At 38.2% G+C, this 22,056-nt stretch overlaps 1 protein-coding gene across 6 annotated transcripts in view; it reads right to left on the bottom strand.

Annotated features, from left to right (window-relative positions):
• Positions 1 to 2,096: 2,096 nt before the first annotated feature.
• PARP4 (poly(ADP-ribose) polymerase family member 4) overlaps positions 2,097 to 22,056 on the bottom strand; it is a 121,663-nt gene continuing 101,703 nt past the window's right edge. For all 6 annotated transcript variants that reach the window (XM_047873383.1, XM_047873403.1, XM_047873394.1 and 3 more), the window contains 2 exons: positions 6,576 to 6,708; positions 2,097 to 2,865 (listed from right to left, as the gene is read on the bottom strand). In XM_047873383.1, the coding sequence (XP_047729339.1) occupies positions 2,670 to 2,865; positions 6,576 to 6,708 (329 nt within the window). In that variant the 3' untranslated portion in view covers positions 2,097 to 2,669. The remainder of the gene's footprint in view (positions 2,866 to 6,575; positions 6,709 to 22,056) is intronic.

Below are 22,056 nucleotides of genomic sequence, written 5' to 3'. Positions count from 1 at the left end.
TATAATTTTGAAATGTGCTCTCTTCCACATTGTTCCGCAACTGTAATATGTATATGCATATATAACATATGCATGTGTGTGCGTCCATATGTAAGACGAATTTCCAGATGTAGAATTCCTATTAATAAAAGTTATAGGTCAAGGAGGGTACTGATTGAAATTTGGATTAATATTGTGAGCACTGGGTGTTGCATGTAAGCGATGAATCACGGGAATCTACCCCCAAAACCAAGGGCACACTGTATACGCTGTTAGCCAACTTGACAATAAATTATATTAAAAAAAAAGTTTAAGTAGATTATTCAAGTTTACCTAAGTAGTAAATCCTTCAGTATATGTATATCATTAGGAAACAATACCAAGTAGTCATTGTACACAATGATAAGCACATTTGTTTAAAAAGGAATATGTTGAAAGAGAACTGCAGCCCTGACTGGAGAGACAGAACTTCTCAACATGGCTGACAAGGCCCTCCCTGGCCTGGACCCAACCTTGCTCCAACCACAGCTCACCCCACTCCCCTCCCTTTATCTGCTCCAGCCACACTTGCCTCCTGGTCAGGCTAACCTGCTCATCCCCCAGGATCTTTGTACATGCTGTTCCTTTTGCCTAGAATGCTTTTCTCTCCCCTCTTACCTGACATATCCACTCCCATTTATCACTTCCTCAAGTCTTCCCTGATCACTCACTACAGCTGTAATTGTGCATGCATTAGACGATTGATTTTTTATATTGTCTGCTCCCACTGTAGTCTAAGCTCCAGGGGGCAGAAGCCATACCTGATTCTTCTCTCTGTTGTATCCCCCACACCTAGCACAGGGTCTGTCACAGAGTGAGTACCCAATAAATATTGAATGAATGAATGAGGAGTTTCAACAGCAGTCACCATATGTAAACATTAACTAATTATCTAAATGTTCAGGTGGTCTCACTAATTTGAAGGATCCCAGAGCTAATTGGTGATCCAGAGAGCACTTTGGGAGATCCAAATTAAGGCAAAAAATAAATTTGGATTAATATTGCAAAATTTTAGGGGTGCCTGGGTGGCTTAGTTAAGCTCTGACTTCAGCTCAGGTCATGATCTCACGGTTCATGGGTTTGATCCCCGCATCAGGCTCTGTGCTGACAGCTCAGAGCTTGGAGGCCGCTTTGGATTCTGTGTCTTCCTCTCTCTCAGCCCCTCCCCCGCTCATTCTCTCTCTCTCTCTCTCAAAAATAAACATTAAAAATTTTTTTTTAAATATTGCAAAATTTTGTTTTACCAAGTACATGTTTCATTAACAACATAAGGAAGTCTGTTAACCTTCATACACTCTGCTACCAGGTATCATTCTTTTATTCCTTAATCTAATAAAACAAAAGAGTTTATCTTCTATGATTATGTCAAGCAGCAAGGCCAACGGCAAGATCTGATTGATATAGCCAGTAAAGATATAACAAGCCACTTTAGATTTAGATGATTTGTTACTTATATAAACAGCAAGAGGAAGATAGTCAAAGATGCCAGCTCCCCTTGGTTCTTGTCCCACACCCGAAAAGGAGCTAGATAACTGCAAAGTGAGTTGTGGGACAAATCAATGCTGAGGAGCCAAGTCTAGATGCAGCTATAAGGATTTTTAGTCTGTAGCTGTATCTGAGCCTTATGCCTTGTCAGGACTGGGAGGATAAAAAACGGTCTCATGTCTGCCTCCCAGAGAGATAGGCAGGTGGGAGAAGGCCTCATGGTAGCACCTCACAAGCTAACTTGCTACCTGTTGGGTATCCAAGAGTTCTGCCAAGACTCAATTATAGCTGTGGTTCGAGTCCAGGGAATTAGGAGGGGTCATACATTAGGATTTGGGGAGTCACTCAAGATGAAGGCAGGACTGCCAATAGAAAGGGAAATCCCGAACCATATGTAAATGTGTTGAGGTACTGAACATTTGGTGAATGACAGCAAGGAGGACAGGTTGGAGGACAGCCAAAGCCTGAACCTCAAAGAAACCAAAGTTTTTGCATAAAGGTAGAGAGGTAACGGCCTGGAAATGGTAGTGTAGGGGAAGATGGAAAGACCTTACAACCTTCATAAAAAATAACTCAGAATGGATCATAGACCATAACATAAAATGCAAAGTTTATAAAACTTCTACAAGATAACATAGGAAGAAATCTACATGACTGTAGGATTTTAGATGCAATACCAAAAGCAAGATCCATGAAAGAATTGCATGAGACACCTAGTTTCTCTGAGTGACAAAAATGTATCAAGAGATCCACAGACTAGGATGCAGGGAGTATGCATACCGAGGGCAAAGGTCTAGATACTCAGGGCCTGGAAACAGGCTGGCATGTCAGCAACACTGACATCAGCCAAAGGCCTTGTTTCTCCCCAGCTTTCTCAGCCTAGCTGGCCAGATTCTATACCAGACTCCTTAAAGGGGAGAAGGAAATAGGCTCCAGGACTAGCCAGGTGTATCTCTTATTACTTTAAGCATTTAAACACAAAAAATCTGTAATATTGTAATTGGTCATCACTTGTTAGTTCATTAAAATAATCAATTCTGTTTCTGTTTAAAGTGAGTGCTACATTGAATAAAATCTGAATTAAACTTCATTATAGGTATCTATTGATATCTGATTATTTTACACATAGAAGCATGAATAATGTTTAAAATACAACTTCAGTTGATTCAGCCTTGATTGTAATTAAGAACTCTGTGAAGAGGAGAAGTGGTGTCTATGGTTTGGATCCCCAATAGCTGCTTAGTTGCAGAGTCCCAGTCTTGACCCAATTCAAGCCGTTGGCAGATAGATGGATATTGTCCTTCGGTTCTTCTTACCCACTCACTTGCTTTCTTTATTTCTTCAAAAGCCCAGGGAATATTTCTAGATTAAAAATAAATGTTTCCATCAATTTCAGAATATAATTACATACGAAATATAACGTGGTACGAAATGTAGCACATTAGATCTGACAAAATAATTCTGTCAAAAATTAAGATATTTAATCAAAGCAATTCTAACATTTTATGAAAGTTCTACCTACCAGACTGACATGGTGCTTTTAACTTATTCAATACATTTTTTAATGTTTATTCTTTTTTTTTTTAATGTTTATTCATTTTTGAGAGACAGAGAGCAAGCAGGGGTGGGACAGAGAGAGAGGGAGACACAGAATCCAAAGCAGGCTCCAGGCTCTGAGCTGTCAGCACAAGGCCCAAACTGAGGCCCGAACTCACAAACCGTGAGATCATGACCTGAGCTGAAGTCGGACCTTAACCGACTGAGCCACCCAGGTGCTCCTTATTCAATACATTTTTAAGTATATTATACCCATCACTTTCCAGCTTCCAAATGCTTCACAGACTTCCTGGCTGCCTCCAGGACAATTCAAGCTTCCTCCAGCCTATGTGTATTTGTCTTTTTATGTCCCTTTTCATTTTTCTTGATCTAAATCCATCCATTCTTCAAGCAGAAACTCAATACTATTTTACAAACCAGGCTTCTATTTCTCTCTCCTTTTTACTGTACCAGGAATTCTCAATTTGATTAGTTAGCCATTTTCCTAGGTATTTCCCTAAGACCCATGAAACTGTCATATTTAATTACCATACAAACCAGAAACAACGTACTACTAAATTGTGCATTACACAAAAACTTCAAGTTTGTGTCCATAAAATGCTGTCGAATATTCAAGAATGTCAAATATTCAAGTCTATTCAAGACTCAGAAAAATTCTGAGATTTTTTCATTGGTATTAGCTACTTCCTCATTTGTTTTGTCACCTGCTAGAATTCATTAGCAAACAAGTCGTAACATATACGAAAGTTAAAAAAAAATTCTATGGGCAGGGGGACTAAAAATTTGGAAAATTCTCCATCTTCCTGATTTTTTTCCCTGTGAACTGGGAAAGAGCCATTAGTATAGTGGGTGGCTAAGAGCTAGTTTCAAAGCCTGACTCTGAAATCACACAATATTGGCTATGTGATATGGTGCAGCTTTCATTCAACACTGAAAGCCTCAGTTTCCTCAATTATGATAATAATATGAGATCCTAGGAGGTTTGTTGTGGGGATTAACAAAACACATGGCTCAATAGTCCCTGGCCCAGAGTAGGTAATCAATAAATGTTAGCTGAATATCATGATGACATGAACATATAAATGGCAAGCACGATCAAACAGATTTGTTTGCCAGTAATCATTAGTCTACTTATAGTTACTAACTACTGAAAGCAACAAAACTAGTTTTATTTATTAAAAAATTTTTTTTAATGTTTATTCATTTTTTTGAGAGAGAGAGACACACACACACACAGAGCACGAGTGGGGGAGGAGCAGAGAGAGGGGGAGACACAGAATCTGAAGCAGGCTCCACGCTCTGAGCTGTCAGCACAGAGCCCAACACAGGGCTCAAACTCAAGAAACCTGAGCCAAAGTCAAATGTTTAGCCAACTGAGTCACCCAGGTGCTCCAAAACTAGTTTTAAATATTCTCACTAATTCAAGTGGCCTTCCTTTAATCCAGCTGGCCTGTAAACTTTTGACTGACCATCCCGCTAGCATGGGTGTTAAATAAACATTATAAAAACTCCCAAAAAACAGGTTTGATTATTTATTTTAATTTCATCTGTAAATATGTATCTCTAAGAGACAAGAACTTTTTCTTACACATGACATTAAAATAGCTATAAATAATTCTTTAATATCACAAAACATTCAGGTACTGTTTAAATCTCCTTAATTGTCTCTCTTTTAAAAAAAGGTGTGTTATTTTTTTTTTTTAACATTTATTCATTTTTGAGAGACAGAGAGAGACAGAGTGCTAGCAGGGGAAGGGCAAAGTGAGAGGGAGACACAGAATCTAAAGCAGGCTCCAGGTCTGAGCTGGCAACACAGAGCCCAACACAAGGCTTGAACTCAGGAACTACAAGATCATGACCTGAGCCGAAGTCAGATGCTTAACTGACTGCATCACCCAGGCACCCCTTTTTCTCTCTTTTTTTTTTTAAATTTTTTTAAATTTTTTTTATTTAAAAAAAATTTTTTTTTTTCAACGTTTATTTATTTTTGGGATAGAGAGAGACAGAGCATGAACGGGGGAGGGGCAGAGACAGAGGGAGACACAGAATCGGAAACAGGCTCCAGGCTCTGAGCCATCAGCCCAGAGCCTGACGCCGGGCTCGAACTCACAGAGCGCGAGATCGTGACCTGGCTGAAGTCGGACGCTTAACCGACTGCGCCACCCAGGCGCCCCTCTCTTTTTAAAATAATACGGGTTTTGTTCAAATCAGGATCCAAACAAGGTCTCACATTGCCTTTGGGGCATGTGTCCTGTAACTTATAGCTTCCACCCCTTGCCTTTTGTCTTTTGCCATTTATTTCCTCACACTCCAGATGCTGCTGATTGCAGTCCATGGTATAATTTAACATGTTTAATACCTCTTCCCTGGTACATGGACTTTATGATGCAAAATATCTACATAGTTTCAAAGTCAAAAAGGTAAAACAAGATATAGTAGGAAGAACGTAGCTTGTCTCCTCCCCCTTTCCTTATAGATAGTATTTTTATAAATTTTGCTAGTTTTCCCACTTATCTTGCCTTTTTAAAAAGGCATAAGCAAATTACATATGTATGTATGTGTGTTATGTGCATGTATGTATATTCTGTGTATATACACACACATACGGGGTGACCATTTGCATGGGGTATGGACGAAGTTTTGGGAAGTAAGGAAAGTATTCACACGGAGGCTCAAGGCCTCTTGTGGGGCCTGAGGTCAGCCCAAGGGCTAGAAGCCAGGGTCCCAGAACTGTCTCTCTCCACTCTGTCACATTATGGCATAAAACTTCCAAGTGGTCACAGAATTCTAAATTTAAACCCAGTCTTCATGAAGTTGTATTTGCCAAGGCAGGACTTTAAAACATATTTTAGGGGCGCCTGGGTGGCTTGGTCAGTTATGCGTCCGACTTCAGCCCAGGCCATGATCTCACGGTCCGTGAGTTCAAGCCCCACGTCGGGCTCTGTGCTGACAGCTCAGAGCCTGGAGCCTGTTTCAGATTCTGTGTCTCCCTCTCTCTCTGCCCCTCCCCTGTTCGTGCTCTGTCTCTCTCTGTCTCAAAAAATAAATAAACGTTAAAAAAAAATTAAAAAAAAAACAACAAACATATTTTATTTGACAGTTTGCTAGTTTCATTTATAATTTTTAAATACTTAGACAGATAGTATGTGGGTTTCCACCTATATTCTTGTGCCAGGCCCGAAACTGTTGGGAACAGGACTGGTCCTAACAATCGTATTGCAGATTTTCCAAAAGCACATTTAATCAATATACCATAGTGAAAAGAACACTAAACCAGGAGCCATAGATCTGAGCTCCAGTATAAGCTACACTTAACTCCCTGAGCCCTGGTTTTTCCTGGAACCCAAGAGGCAAAAACACTGTGTCTGCCCTGCCAATGACAGAATAGTGCAGGCAAGATACTCCCTGTGAATAAATTCTCTTTGTTCTTACAATTCCATGTAGCTTCTTGTAAAATTTAGTCAAGAAATGGTTAGAAATATAAATGAGTTACTTAGTGCAATAATTAAAGTCACCTGGAAATGGAAGCATCATCCAACTTCATCAGTGATTTGAAGACTATTCCCTTTTGTTCCAACTTGGTACGAAGAAACTGCAGTACCAGAAATGTGGCGATCAGGTCCAGGAGACGCTCGCTTCCTTTTATACCTGAAAGTGGAAAACTCTTTTGTATCTGTTGTAAATTCTGCATCTCAAACCGTGCCCATTTATGAAAGCGCTATGAAATAATACATTAGCAAACCATAAACCATGGTACATTAGCAGATCATAAATTAGCCTGCTATGTAAATAACAAAAGAGGATGAATGAAACAAGCACCATAGCACCCTGACCATTGTTAGGAAGCAGTTAGAGCCACAGCTCCGATCCTTTGCCATCTTTAATAACCAGAGACGCATGAAGTTGGTGAAAGAAATTCAGTTCTTAGGCTCCTGCTACAAATACCTCAGAGGAGTAAACTAAATATACAACAGATGAACAATTGATATGGCTGGCTAAGTCGGTATATCAAATTATTTCTAGTGATTAGTACCACTGAAATAAATTTCTAGGCCTAAGATGGAGCCACTACTGCCCGGGGTGTCATGACAGTGAACCAAAGCTTTTGTGTCCCTGTAAAAACTCGCCTTGATCAGAAACAAAAAAGGTATATCCAGTCAGCCAATCCCCCAACACCAAGCCAACCTGGATGCGATACTCACTACCCTGTTCCTTGACGTTTCTGAATAAGGCCAGAAAGGCAACCCTAGTCAATCAATATAAGCCGAGTACTTCTTCCTTCCTTCTTCCCACTTGCCTCTTTCTATAAAAGCTTGCAGCCCAGTCCCCTTACTTTGTAGTTCTCTGGACTCTTGAGGGTAGAGAGTACCAGCTTCAGGAAATGTAAAATAAACATTTTTTGGATCATCCAAATTATTCTGATTATTTTAACACTACTAGAGGTAACGAGTGTTATTTACCCAAACCAAGAAATTTTACTATAAAATACAATTGAAAATGAATGTTTTTATATAGTGAGCCAGAAAATAAGAACCCATTTTAATTTTCTAAATGCAAATCATGTATTTGAAATCACTTGATACAAAAATTAGACTTCAAGTATTGTTATTTTTTCAATCTCACATTTCATGAAACTAAACTTTTTTTTTTAATCTTTATTTATTTTTGACACAGAGAGAGACAGAGCATGAGTGGTGGAGGGGCAGAGAGAGAGGGAGACACAGAATCCGAAGCAGGCTCCAGGCTCTGAGCTGTCAGCACAGAGCCTGACGTGGGGCTTGAACTCACGGACTGTGAGAGTCTGACGTGGGGCTTGAACTCACAAACTGAGATCATGACCTGAGCCGAAGTCGGATGCTCAACTGACTGAGCCACCCAGGTGCCCCGAAACTAAACTTTTAACATCTATCTTGAGTGGGTTCAGAACAAGCCACCCCAGAACATGCTACTTTTGGATGTGGATAATCTTGAGCTGAAGGCAATCAAGATCCAGCGAACTCACAAAAAGCTTTTTACCTCCCACCTAACGGCCTAAAGAAATTAGAAAGGAGGCTTATATCAGGAAGAGAGCTATTACCAGAGACTAGTTTTTCACATAAGAGACTAACCTACATGGTAAGTCAACATTTGTTTATCAAGCACCTTCCTGTGAATCATCCCTGCCCCTCCCCCACTTGCCCAGACCCCTCTCCATTTCCTCAGCTCAGTGCCTGGATGCCTGCGAGTCTCCCATCTTTGTGGGACTCCCTTTTGTACAGGTATATATGTGTGTGTACATAATTAAAATGGTTGGTTTTTCTCTTGTTAATTTTTTATCATAGGGTGTCTCAGCCAAGAACCTAGAAGGGGGTAAGAAGAGTTATTTTCCTCCCCTGCAATCTTCATCATCATTAGAGTTCACAGTGAGTTGTGTGCGAGTTTCCCAGGTAAATTATCTGTGTTTCCATCTTAGATTTTGATACGTAGCCCTGTTAGCATCACTACAACATAGCCACTTAATGTTTTTTTATTATGAAATCTTTTAAGCATACAGAAAAGAGAACTGTGTAGCTTGTCAACTTTTATCATTTTCCCACATCTGCTTCAAATTCCTCTCTTTTCTTTAGAAGAAATAACATATTATAAAATTGAAGCCATCTTATATATGTCCTCCAACTCCCTGTTCCTCAGCTCCCCAGATTTTCAGACGTAAACACTATTTGGATCTTTCAATTTACATTCTCATGATGTACGCTCCTTTGGTTGTGGTGGTTGTTTTGCAAAGTTAGTTTCTACATATCGTGTGTTCTTCCTTCCAAGTCCTTGCTTAATCAATTAAATGCACTTTTCTTCTTTTGTATATACCTTACATATGCATATGTTGTGTGTATGTATATATATATACGTGTATATATATATATGTATACTTTGTATATACCTTACCTATGCATATGTTGTCTTTTCTTCTGTCTACACATTTACAAAAAATTTTAATGTTTATTTTTGAATTTTTTAAATGTTTATTCAGTTTTGAGACACGGAGTGAGTGTGAGTGGGGGAGGGGCAGAGAGAGCGAGGGAGACACAGAATCCGAAGCAGGCTCCAGGTTCTGAGCTGTCAGCACAAAGCCTGATGCGGGGCTCAAACTCATGAACCATGAGATCATGACCTGAGCCAAAGTCAGCTGCTTAACCAACTGAGCCACCCAGTCCCTGTTTATTTTTGAGAGAGAAGAAGAGTGAGCAGGGGAGGGGCAGAGAGAGGGAGACACAGAATCCGAAGCAGGCTCCAGGCTCAGAGCTGTCAGCACAGAGCCAGACATGGGGATCGAACCCTGAGATCGTGACCTGAGCTGAAGTCAGACGTTTAACTGATTGAGCCACTCAGGCTCCCCTATTTTGAATTTTTAGAGGAACCTCCATACTGTTTTCCAGAGGGGCTGCACCAGTTTGCATTCCCAACAACAGTGCAAAAGGGTTCCCCTTTCTCTGCATCCTTACCAACATCTATTGTTTCTTGGGTTGTTAAATTTTAGGCATTCTGACAGGTGTGAGGTGGTATCTCATTGTGGTTTTGATTTGTATTTCCCCGATGATGAGTGATGTTGAACATCTTTTCATGTGTCTGTTAGCCATCTGGATGTCTTCTTTGAAAAAGTGTCTCTTCATGTCTTCTTCCCATTTCTTCACTGGATTATTTGTTTTCTGGGTGCTGAGTTTGGTTAAGTTCTTTATAATTTTGGACACTAACCCTTTATCCAATATATCATTTGCAAATATCTTCTCCCGTTCGCTGTTGGTTGCCTTCTCCCGTTTTGTTGTTAGTTTTGTTGATTGTTTCCTTCGCTGTGCATTAGGTTTTTATTTTGATGAGGTCCCAATAGTTCATCTTTGCTTTTATTTCCCTTGCTTCCAGAGACATATCAAGTAGAAAATTGCTGTACCCAAGGTCAAAGATGTGCTGCCTGTTTTCTCCTGTATGATTTTGATGGTTTCCTGTCTCACACTTAAGTCTTTCATCCATTTTGAGTTTATATCTGTGTATGGTGTAAGAAAGCATTCCAGTTTCATTCCTCTACATGTCACTGTCCCATTTTCCCAGCACCATTTGCTGGAGAGACTGTCTCTTTTCCATTGGGTACTCTTTCCTGCTTTGTCAAAGATTAGTTGGCCATATATTTGTTGGTCCATTTCTGGGTTCTCTATTCTATTCCAGTATTCTATGTATCTGTTTTTGTGCCAGTACAATACTATCTTGATAATTACAGCTTTATAATATAGCTTAAAGCCCAGAATTGTTATGCTTCCCACTTTGGTTTTCTTTTTCAACATAACTTGGGGTATTCAGGGTCTTTTGTGGTTCCATAAAAATTTTAGGATTGTTTGTTCTAGCTTTGAGGAGAATGCCTGTGCAATTTTGATTGGGATTGCACTGAATGTGTAGATTGCTTTGGGTAGTATTGACATTTTAACAATATTTGTTCTTCCAATCCATGAGAATGGAATGCTTTTCCATTTCTTTTTGTCTTCAATTTTTTTCTTAATTTATTTTTTTGATTTACATTCAAGTTAGTTATCATATAGTGCAACAATGATTTCAGAAGTAGATTCCTTAATGCCCCTTGCCCACTTAGCCCATCCCCACTCCCACAATCCTTCCAGTAACCCTCTGTTCTCTATACTTAAGAGTCTCTTATGTTTTGTCTCCCTCGTTGTTTTTATATTAGTTTTGCTTCCCTTTCCTTATGTTCATCTGTTTTGTCTCTTAAAGTCCTCATATGAGTGAAGTCATATGATATTTGTCTTTCTCTGACTGACTAATTTTGCTTAGCATAATGCCCTCTAGTTCCATCCACCTAGTTGCAAATGGCAAGATTTCATTCTTTTTGATTCCCAAGTAATACTCCATTGTATATATACCACATCTTCTTTAGCCATTCATCCATCAATGGACATTTGGGTTCTTTTCATACTTTGGCTATTGCTGATAGTGCTGCTATAAACACTGGGGTGCATGTGTTCCTTCTAAACAGCATACCTGTATCCCTTGTATAAATACCTGGTAGTGCAAATGCTGGGTCATAGGGTAGTTCTATTTTTAATTTTTTGAGGAACCTCCATCCTGTTTTCCAGAGTGGCTGCACCAGTTTGCATTCCCACCAGCAGTGCAAAAGAGATCCTCTTTCTCCGCATCCTCGCCAACATCTGTTGTTGCCAGAGTTGTTAATGTTAGCCATTCTGAGAGGGGTGAGGTGGTATCTCATTGTGGTTTCGATTTATATTTCCCTGATGATGAGTGATGTTGAGCATTTTTTCATGTGTTGGTTTGCCATCTGGATGTCTTCTTTGGAGAAGTGTCTATTCACCTCTTTTGCCCATTTCTTCACTGGATTATTTGTTTTGGGGGTGTTTTGAGTTTGATAGGTTCTTTATAGATTTTGGATACTAACCCTTTATCTGATATGTCGATTGCAAATATCTTCTCCCATTCCGCCAGTTGCCTTATAGTTTTGCTGATTGTTTCCTTCGCTGTGCAGAAGCTTTTTATTTTAATGAGGTCCCAATAGCTCATTTTTGCTTTTGTTTCCCTTGCCTCTGGAGACGTGTTGAGTAAGAAGTTGCTGCAGCGCAGGCCAAAGAGGTTTTTACCTGCTTTCTCCTCAAGGATTTTGATGGCTTCCTGTCTTACATTTAGGTCTTTCATCCATTTTGAGTTTATTTTTGTGTATGGTGTAAGAAAATGTTCCAGTTTCATTCTTCTGCATGTCGCTGTTCAGTTTTCCCAGCATCACTTGCTGAAGAGACTGTCTTTATTCCATTGGATATTTTTTCCTGCTTTATCAAAGATTAGTTGGCCCTATGTTTGTGGGTCCATTTCTGGGTTTTCTATTCTGTTTCACTGATCTGAGTGTCTGTTTTTATGCCAGTACCATAATGTCTTGATGATTACAGCTTTGTAATGCAGCTTGAAGTGCAATATTCTTTGATTTTTTTCATAAGCTTTCTACAGTTTTCAGCATACAGATCATTTACCTCTTTGATTAGGTTTATTTCTAGGTATCTTATGGTTTTTTGGTACAATTGTAAATGGGATTGATTCCTTGATATCTTTTTATGCTGCCTCATTACTGATGTAGAGAAATGCAACCTATTTCTGTACATTGATTTTATATCCTACGATGTTGCTGAATTCATGTATCAGCTCTAGCAGTTTTTTAGTGAGTCTTTAGGGTTTTCCATGTAGTATCATGTCATCTGCCAATTTGTATGCCTTTTATTTCTTTTTGGTGAGTGATTGCTGAGGCTAGGACTTCCAACACTATATTGAACAACAGGCATGAGAGTGGACATTGCTTCATTTTCCTGACCCTAGGGGGAAAGTCCTCAGGTTTTCCCCACTGAGGATGATATTAGCTATGGGCCATTCATATGTGCCTTTTATGATATAAAGCCATGTTCCTTCTGTCCCTACTTTCTTGAGGGTTTTTATTAATAAAGGATGGTGTATTTTGTCAAATGCTTTTTCTGCAACTATTGAAAGGATTATGTATTTCTTATCCTTTCTTTTATTAATGTGGTGTATCACATTGATTGATTTGTAAATATTGGACCAGCCCTACAGCCCAGGAATAAATTCCACTAGATCATGGTGGAAGGTTCTTTTGATATACTGTTGGATTCAATTTGCTAGTATCTTGTTGACAATTTTTGCATCCAGGTTTAACAGGGATATTGGCCTGTAGTTCTCCTTTTTTGTTGGGTCTTCATCTGCTTTGGAATCAGGTAATGCTGACTTCATAGAATGAGTTTGGAAGCTTCCCTTCCATTTCTATTTTTTGGAACAGTTTGAGGAGAACAGGTATTAACTCTTCTTTAAATGTCTGGTAGATATCCCCTGGGAAGCCATCTGGCCCAGGACAATTTTTTTAATGTTTATTTTTTTTTCAACGTTTATTTATTTTTGGGACAGAGAGAGACAGAGCATGAACGGGGGAGGGGCAGAGAGAGAGGGAGACACAGAATCGGAAACAGGCTCCAGGCTCTGAGCCATCAGCCCAGAGCCCGACGCGGGGCTCGAACTCAGGGACCGCGAGATCGTGACCTGGCTGAAGTCGGACGCTTAACGGACTGCGCCACCCAGGCGCCCCTAATGTTTATTTTTGAGAGAGAGACAGAGCACAAGTTGGGGAGGGGCAGAGAGAGAGGAAGACACAGAATCTGAAGCAGTCTCCAGGCTCTGAGTTATCAGCAGAGAGCCTAATGCGGGGCTTGAACTCACAGACCGTGATCTATTCTGGAGAATGTTCCATGTGCACTTTAGAAGAATATGTATTCTGTTGCTTTAGGAGGAAACGTTCTGAATATATCTGTTAAGTCCATCTGGTCCAGTATGTCATTCAGAGGCTTTGTTACCATGTTGATTTTCTGTCTAGATGATCTGTCCATTGTTGTAAGTGGAGTATTAAAGTCTCCTACAATAATGGTATTATTATCAATGGGTTTATGTTTGTGATTAATTGATTTATATATCTGGGTTATTCCAAGTCAGGGGCATAAATATTTACAATTGTTAGCTCTTCTTTAAAAAAATTTTTTTTTGATGTTTATTTGTTTTTGAGAGAGAGAGAGAGAGAGAGAGAGAGAGAGAGAGAGAGAGAGCATGAGTGGGACAGGGGCAGAGAGAGGGGGACACAGAATCCGAAGCAGGCTCCAGGCTCTGAGCTGTCAGCACAGAACCCAACGTGGGGCTCGAAACCACGAGCCGTGAGATCATGACCTGAGCCAAACGAAGTTGGATGCTTAACCGACTGAGCCACCCAGGTGTCCCTACAATTGTTAGCTCTTCTTGATGGATAGAGCCCTTAATTATAATATAATGCTCTTCTTCATCTCTGTTTTCAAATCTAGTTTGTCTGATATAAGCATGGCCACTCTAGCTTTCTTTTGCCATCCAGAAGCATGATAGATGATTCTCCATCCCCTCATTTTCAATGTAGGTGTCCTCAGGTCTAAAATGAGTCTCTTGTAGGCAGCATATAGATGTATCTTGTTTTTTATCCATTCTGACTCCTTTGTCTTTTGTTTGTGGCATTTAGTCCATTTACATTCAGAGTGATTACTGAAAGATATGAATTTAGTGCCATTGCGTTATCTGTAGATTGCGTGTTTCTGGTGATGTTTTCTGGTCCTTTATAGTCGTTGCTGCTTTCCACTCTGACAGTCTCCCTTAGAATTTCTTGCAGGGCTGGTTTAGTGGTCATGAAATCCTTCAGTTTTTGTTTGTCTGGGAAAGTCTTTATCTCTCCTATTCTGAATGACAGCCTTGCTGGATAAAGGCTTCTTGGCTGCATATTTTTCCTATTCAGCATATTGAATATTTCCTGCCACTCCCTTCTGGCCTGCCAAGGTTCAGTGGACAGGTCTGCTACTAACCTTATATGTATAATCTTGTAGGTTAAGGACCTTGTATCTCTAGCTGCTTTCAGAATTTTCTCTTTATCTTTGTATTTTGCAAGTTTCACTATGATATGTCATGGTGTTGACCTGTTACTGTTGATTTTGAAGGGAGTTCTCTGTGCCTGTTGGACTTAGATGCCTGTTTCCTTCCCCAGATTAGGACAGTTCTCAGCTGTAATTTGTTCAAATAAACCTTGTTCCCCCTTTTCTCTCTCCTTCTTCTTGAACTCCTATGATATGGATATTGTTTCATTTCATGGACTCAGTTCTCTAATTCTCCCCTTGTGATCTAGTAATTTCCTTTCCCTTTTTTTTCCAGCTTCATTATTTTCCACAAGTTTATCTTCTATTTCACCTATTCTCTCCTCTGCTTCTTCAATCCTTGCTGTCACTGTATCTAGTTTATTTTGCATCTCAGCTATAGCGTTTTTAAATTCATCCTGACTAGTTCTTAGGTCTTTGATCTCTGCAGCAAGGCTTTCTCTGGTATCTTCTATGCTTTATGTTTTTTTTCAAGTCCAGGTATTAGTCTTATGACTGTTGTTTTAAATTCTTGTTCAGATATATTGTTTATATCTGTTCTGAGCAAGTCTTTGGCTGTGATTTCTTCTTGACTCTTCTTTTGGGGAGAATTGTTCCATCTTGTCATGTTGGCTAAGTTTCTGTCTTTTGCGTGTTTGAAAAGCATGTCTTGCAGCTGAGAGTACTACTATACTAAAACGGGTCATACACTGCCCAAGGCCTGGCACTTCAGTAGGTAAGTGTTTGTTGTGTGCACTCTGCTGTTGATTTTGCCAGACCTCATCTTCTTAATACAGGAAAAAAGAATTAAATAAAATTTTAAAATAAAACAACAAAACCAATCCATTATTTCACAAAGAAAATCAGCAGAGACAAAAGAAAATACGGGGACTGTTTAATTTAGTGTGTTCTTTTTTTTAAGCATTACATATAAAATCTTAAGCATTACATATAAAAATAGACTAATTTTTTTTTTTTAATTTTTTTTTTTCAACGTTTATTTATTTTTGGGACAGAGAGAGACAGAGCATGAATGGGGGAGGGGCAGAGAGAGAGGGAGACACAGAATCGGAAGCAGGCTCCAGGCTCTGAGCCGTCAGCCCAGAGCCCGACGCGGGGCTCGAACTCACGGACCGCGAGATCATGACCTGGCTGAAGTCGGACGCTTAACCGACCGCGCCACCCAGGCGCCCCAAAAATAGACTAATTTTTAAATGACATTAATAACAAGCAACATGTATCTCTATTAAAAACATCATAAATAATAAAGTTATAAAATGCCTAAATAGTATTATCAGAATCACTTAGAAAATAAATTAAGAGGGGGAAGGAAAGATAAAAGAGAAACAAAGAAGAGGATAAAAGGGAAAGTTTGGTAGAGAGATATAAAGCCAAATCAGAGAAAAAACCAAACATCTCGCAACTATACCAGAGGAAAAAAGGCTGAAAAACACACATACAGAAAAATAACATGAGTAATATGGAGATATAAAAATTAGTATAGAGAAAACCCATAGGAAGGGTATATCCATAAAGAAAGCTTACCCACTGCCATCTGTGATGCCAGATGCCCTAGCTTTCTTCTTATTTCTGTGGCCATTTCTTCTCAGTGTCTCCATTTCTGCTCAATGTCTTTGCTGGTTCCTATTCTGTCTGACTACTAACTATTGGCATGCCCAAGGACAGCCTTAAGCCCTCTTCTCTGTTCTAGCAACCCTCTTTCTTTAGGTGATGTCATACATGCCCATGGTCCATAGCTTTAAGTACTGATGGTTCTCCCAAAGTCTTTTTCAATTCTTACCTCTTTCTGAGCTCTAGCCTCATAGAACCAACTAGGTATTTCTTTCTAATGTCTGCCAGGAATCTCAAATTTTAAATGTCCAAAACATAACTCTATTAGTGTGTTTGTAGGCTCAATCTAAAGTTGTTTTCCCTTCCCATGCTCATGCCTGAAAACTCTTTCACCTGTCCACATCTAATTCATCACCAAAGCCTGATGTTTCTTTTTCTTTTTAATTTTTCTTTTTGTTTATTATTTACTTTTGAGAGAGAGAGAGAGCAAGTGGGGGAAAGGCAGAGAGAGAGAGAGAGACAGAATCTCAAGCAGGCTCTGCACTGTCAGCACAGAGCCTAATGCAGGGCTTAAACTCACGAACCATGAGATCATGACCTGAGCCAAAGCTGGATGCTTAACCAACTGAGCCACCCAGGAGCCTTAAGCCTGATGTTTCTTGAGAATGAATTTCATATCTTCTCAAGTATACACTTAAATTTTTAAAAAATTAAATGTATTTATAGGGTATAAATAACAAACACTCAAGTATGAATTGCCCATTTATGTATTATTTTTGTTTTAAAAGACTAGTAAAATATACATAACATAAAACTTACCATCTTAACCATTTTAAAGTATATAGTTCAGTGTTACTAACTACATTCACATTGTTGTGTTACGGTCACCACCATCTATCTCTGGAACCCTAACTCCCCCATCCCCTATTCCTCTCAGCCCCTAGTAACGACCATTCTACTTTCTGTTTCTGTGAAATTGACTATTCTTGGTATCTCGTATGGAATCATATGGAATCAAGTGGAATCATACAGTATTTGTCCTTTTGTGACTGGCTTGTTTCACTTAGCATCATGTTTTTGAGGCTCATCCATGTTATGGCATGGATTAGAATTCCTTCCTTTTTAAGGCTGAATGATATTCCATTGTATGTATATATCACATTTTCTTTATTCATTCACCCATTAATGAACATTTGGTTGCTTCCACTTTTTGGCTATTGCAAATAATCCTGTTATGAATATGTGTGTACAAACATTTCTGAGTCCCTTCTTTCAACTCTTTTGGTTATATACCCAGAAATGGAATTTGCTGAGTCATATGGTAATTCTATTTTTAATTTTTTGAAGAACCACTCTATTGTTTTCCCATAGCAGCTGTACCATTTTACATTGCCACCAACAGTGCACAGGGTTCCGATTTCTCTACATCCTTACCAATACTTGTTATTTTCTGTTTGTTTGTTTTTTATAGCAGTCACCCAACTACCCATTTTAAGAAACAGAATATAATCATTACCTTGAAAGTGTCTGTGAGTTATGTCCCAATCATATTCTCTTGTTCTCCCTCTTAGAAGCTACCACTATGCTAATGTTTGTGTTTATCACTCAGTTCTATCACAAGGTTTGTACCTTGTTTATATGCTGTTTATATGTGTCTTTAGGCTAGTTTATAGTATGCCTTTCTCACAGTTTAAATTTTATTTATTTTTGGTGAAAAGGCATGGCTGATGTATGTAGTCTACTTTATTAATCTTTTCCTTTATGGCTTGTGCCTTTCTTTGCATTGAAAATTCCTCTCTGAATGATAAATTAAATACTTCCAAATGTTAACATCTGGAGAATTTAGGTGAAGGGTATATGAGAATTCTTTGTACTATATTTGCAACTTTTCTGCAAGGCTAAAATCACTTAAAAATAAAAAGTTAAAAAAAATTTTACCTGTCCTAAAATCAAAAAGATTCTTTCCAGTATTTTCTTCCAAAATTTTTATTTTTTGTATTTTAATACTTAGGTTTTCAATCTATTTGGAATTTTTGAGTATGGTATGAGGTAAAGGGCCAAACTGTACTTTTTTCTTATTGTTTGGTTGTCCCATCACCATCAATTGAAAACTCCATCTTTTCACCCTTGATGGGTGTTCTTTTTTTTTTTTTTTTTTTTTTAATTATAGTCACCCTAGTGGGTATGAAGTAGTACATCACTATAGTTTTTATTTCCATTTCCCTGATGACTAATGAGGTTAAGCATCTTTTCAGGTCTGTATTAGCCATTTGTATGTCTTCTCTGGAGAAATATCTATTCAAATCCTTTGCCTACTTTTTAATTGTACCATTTAGCTTTTTATTACTGAATTATAAGTGTTCTTCATATATTCTGGATACCAGTCCCTTATCAGATACATGATTCACAAACATTTTCTCCCATTCTTTGTGTTGTCTTTTAATTTTTCAGTTGCACACAAAATTTCAAAAAATTTTAATTGAGGCATACCTTACATATACAATTTTAAATTTGATCAAGTTTAGTTTGTCTATTTTTCTTTTGTGCTTTCAGTGTCAAGAGACCATTGCCTAATCAAAGGTCATGAAGATTTACTTCTGTTTTCTTCTAGGAGATGAATAGTTTTAACTTATATTTGGAAGAAAGAGATCCAATTTCACACTTTTGCCTCTTAGATATCCAGTTGTTCCAGTGCCAGGTGTTTGTGAAAAAGGCTGTTCTTTCCCCGTTGGATTGTCTTGACATCCTTGTCACACAACAACTGACCATAATGAAGAGGCTTATTTCTGGACTGTCAATTCTATTCCATTGATTCCATTCCATCTACCCTTATGCCATTACCACATTGTCTTGATTAATGCAGTTTTTCCTTAAATTTTGAAATTGAGAAGTGTTACTCCTCCTGTTTTTTGTTTTTTTCAAGATTGTTTTGGCCATTCCAGGTCTTCCATATGAATTTTAGGATCAGCTTGTCAATTTCGGCAAGAAAGTAATCTGAGATTTTGATAGGGCGTGGATTGAATCTGTAGATCATTTGGGGGAGTATTGCTATCTTAACAATATTAAGGCTTCCAATCCATGAACATGTGACATTCTTCCATTATTTAGATCTTTTAAAATTTCTTTCATTAATATCTTATAGTTTTCAGTGTACAAGTCTTGCATATCTTTTGCTCAATTTATTCCTAGGTATTTTATTGTTTTTGATGCTATTGCAATCTTTGTCATATTTTTAAATTAAATTATGTTAGTAAAATAAGCTGAAAAGTATTCTCATATTTTTCCTAAGATCTACAATACTTTGTATTAGGTTGGAATTATCTGTTCTTTGAATATTTGGTAGAAGAATGGGGTAAAATAATCTCAACCTAGTGTTGTTTTCTTTGTGAGAAGGTTTTAAACTAATTTCTTTAATCACTACAGAATTATTCAAGCTTTCTATTTTTTCTTTAGTTGGGTGTGGTAAATTTAATATTTTCTGAAAATTCACCTAAGTTTTAAGCTTTATTGGCATAAGGCTGTTCATAAGATCTTATTATTCTTTAAATCTCTCTACCACTTTTCATTAACTACCCTCTTTTATTCTTAATATTCTTTATAATGCCTTCTTTCTCTTTTTGTTCACTCATGCAAGAACTTTGTGATTATTATCAATCTTTTTAAAAACTTGACTTCTTTTGGGATTTTTTTGGTTTCTTTTGAGAGAGAGAGAGGGTATGTGTGGTTCTGTACAAATTTTAGGATTGTTTATTTCTGTGAAGAATGCCATTGGAGTTTTGATAAGGATTGCATTGAGTCTGTAGATTGCTTTGGGTAGTATGAACATTTAAGCAATATTCCAATCCATGAGCATGGAATAGCTTTCTATTTATTTGTGTCTACTTTAATTTCTTTCATCAGTATCTTATACTTTTTTTTTTTTTAATTTTTTTTTCAACGTTTATTTATTTTTGGGACAGAGAGAGACAGAGCATGAATGGGCGAGGGGCAGAGAGAGAGGGAGACACAGAATCGGAAACAGGCTCCAGGCTCCGAGCCATCAGCCCAGAGCCTGATGCGGGGCTCGAACTCCCGGACCGCGAGATCGTGAGATCGTGACCTGGCTGAAGTCGGACGCTTAACCGACTGCGCCACCCAGGCGCCCCGTGTATCTTATACTTTTTATGTATTAGTCTTTCACCTCCTTTGTTAAATTTATTCATAGGTATTTTATTCTTTTTGAAACATGTAAATCGGATTATTTTCTTAATTTCTTTTTCTGATAGTTCATTATTACCGCATAGAAACACAACTGATTTTGTGTATTGATTTTGTATCCTGCAATTTTCCTTAATTTGTGTATTAGTTCTAATAGTTCTGTGGTGGAGTCTTTAGGATTTTCTATATATACTATCATGTCAGTTTGCAAATAGTGATAGTTGTACTTCTTCCTTTCTGATTTGATGCCTTTTATTTCTCTTTCTTGCATTGGACCTCTTTCTGACTAGGACCTCCAATACTATGTTGAATAAAAATGGGGATAGTGGGCATCCTTGCCTAAGATCATTGGGCTCCTGATCTTAGAGGAAAAGCTTTCTGCTTTTCACTACTGAATATTATGTTAGCTGTGGGCCTGTCAAACATGGCTTTTATTAGGCTGAGAAACATTCCCTCTATACCCACTTTGTTGAGAATACTTTTTAACATAAGTGATAAAAAAGACTTGTCAAATGCTTTTTTTGTATCCACTGAGATGATCAAATGATTTTTCTTATCCTTCATTTTGTTAATGTGGTATATAATGTTGATTAATTTGCAGATGTTGAATCATCCTTGCATCCCTGGAACAAATCCCACTTGATCATGATACTTTTAGCGAATTGTTGAACTTGAGTTTCTAATATTTTGTTGAGCATTTTTGCATCTGTAATCATCAGGAATATTGGCCTGTAATTTTCTTTTCTTGTAGTGTCCTTGTCTGGTTTTGGTATCAGGGTCATGCTGCAAATCTGATTAAGACTTCTTTTTTTTTAAGTTTTAATTTTAATTCCAGTTAAGTTCCACGAGTTTTTTGTTGATTATTTTGAATTGTCAACAATCATATCATCTGTAAACAAAGAAAATTTTAATTTCTTCCTTCCTGATCTGTAGATCTTTTACTTTCTGTTCCTGCCTTATTGCATTAGCAAGGACTTCTAGTACAATATTAAAAAGGAGTGGAGAGAGGGGAAATCTTTGTCTTGTACCTGATCTTGATGGAAAACCTTCTATATTGTCACCATTTTGCATAGTATTAGCTGTAAGTTTTTTATAGATAGTCTTTAGTTGAAGAGGTTCTCCTCTATTCATTGTTTACTGAGATTTTATTTATCTATTTATTTATTTAATTTATTTTTATTTAGATCCACGTTTTAGTTAACACATAGTGTAATAATGATTTCAGGGATAGAATTTAATGATTCATCACTTACATATAACACCCGGTGCCCTCCTTAATGCTCACCTCCCATTTTGCCCATCTCCCCACAATACCCCACCAGCAACCCTGTTTGTTTTTTGTATTTAAGAGTCTCTTATGGGGTGCCTGGGTGGCTCAGTCGGTTGAGCGTCCGACTTTGGCTCAGGTCACGATCTCACGGTCCCTGAGTTCGAGCCCTGCGTCGGGCTCTGGGCTGATGGCTCAGAGCCTGGAGCCTGCTTCCGATTCTGTGTCTCCCTCTCTCTCTGCCCCTCCCCCGTTCATGCTCTGTCTCTCTCTGTCTCAAAAATAAGTGTTAAAAAAAAATAAAAAAAAAGTCTCTTATGGTTGCCTCCCTCTCTGTTTTTATTTTATTTTTGCTTCCCTTCCTCTAAGTTCATCTGTTTTGTATCTTAAATTCCACATATGAGTGAAATCATACGATATTTGTGTTTCTCTGACTGACTTATTTTGCTTAGCATAACACACACTCTAGTTGCATCTGCATTGTTGCAAATGGTAAGATTTTAT

Source organism: Prionailurus viverrinus, chromosome A1 (genome assembly GCF_022837055.1).
Source record: "Prionailurus viverrinus isolate Anna chromosome A1, UM_Priviv_1.0, whole genome shotgun sequence".
NCBI lineage: Eukaryota > Metazoa > Chordata > Mammalia > Carnivora > Felidae > Prionailurus > Prionailurus viverrinus.
The sequence above is the reverse complement of the archived record's forward strand: the minus strand, read 5'-3'. Positions and strand labels throughout refer to the sequence as shown.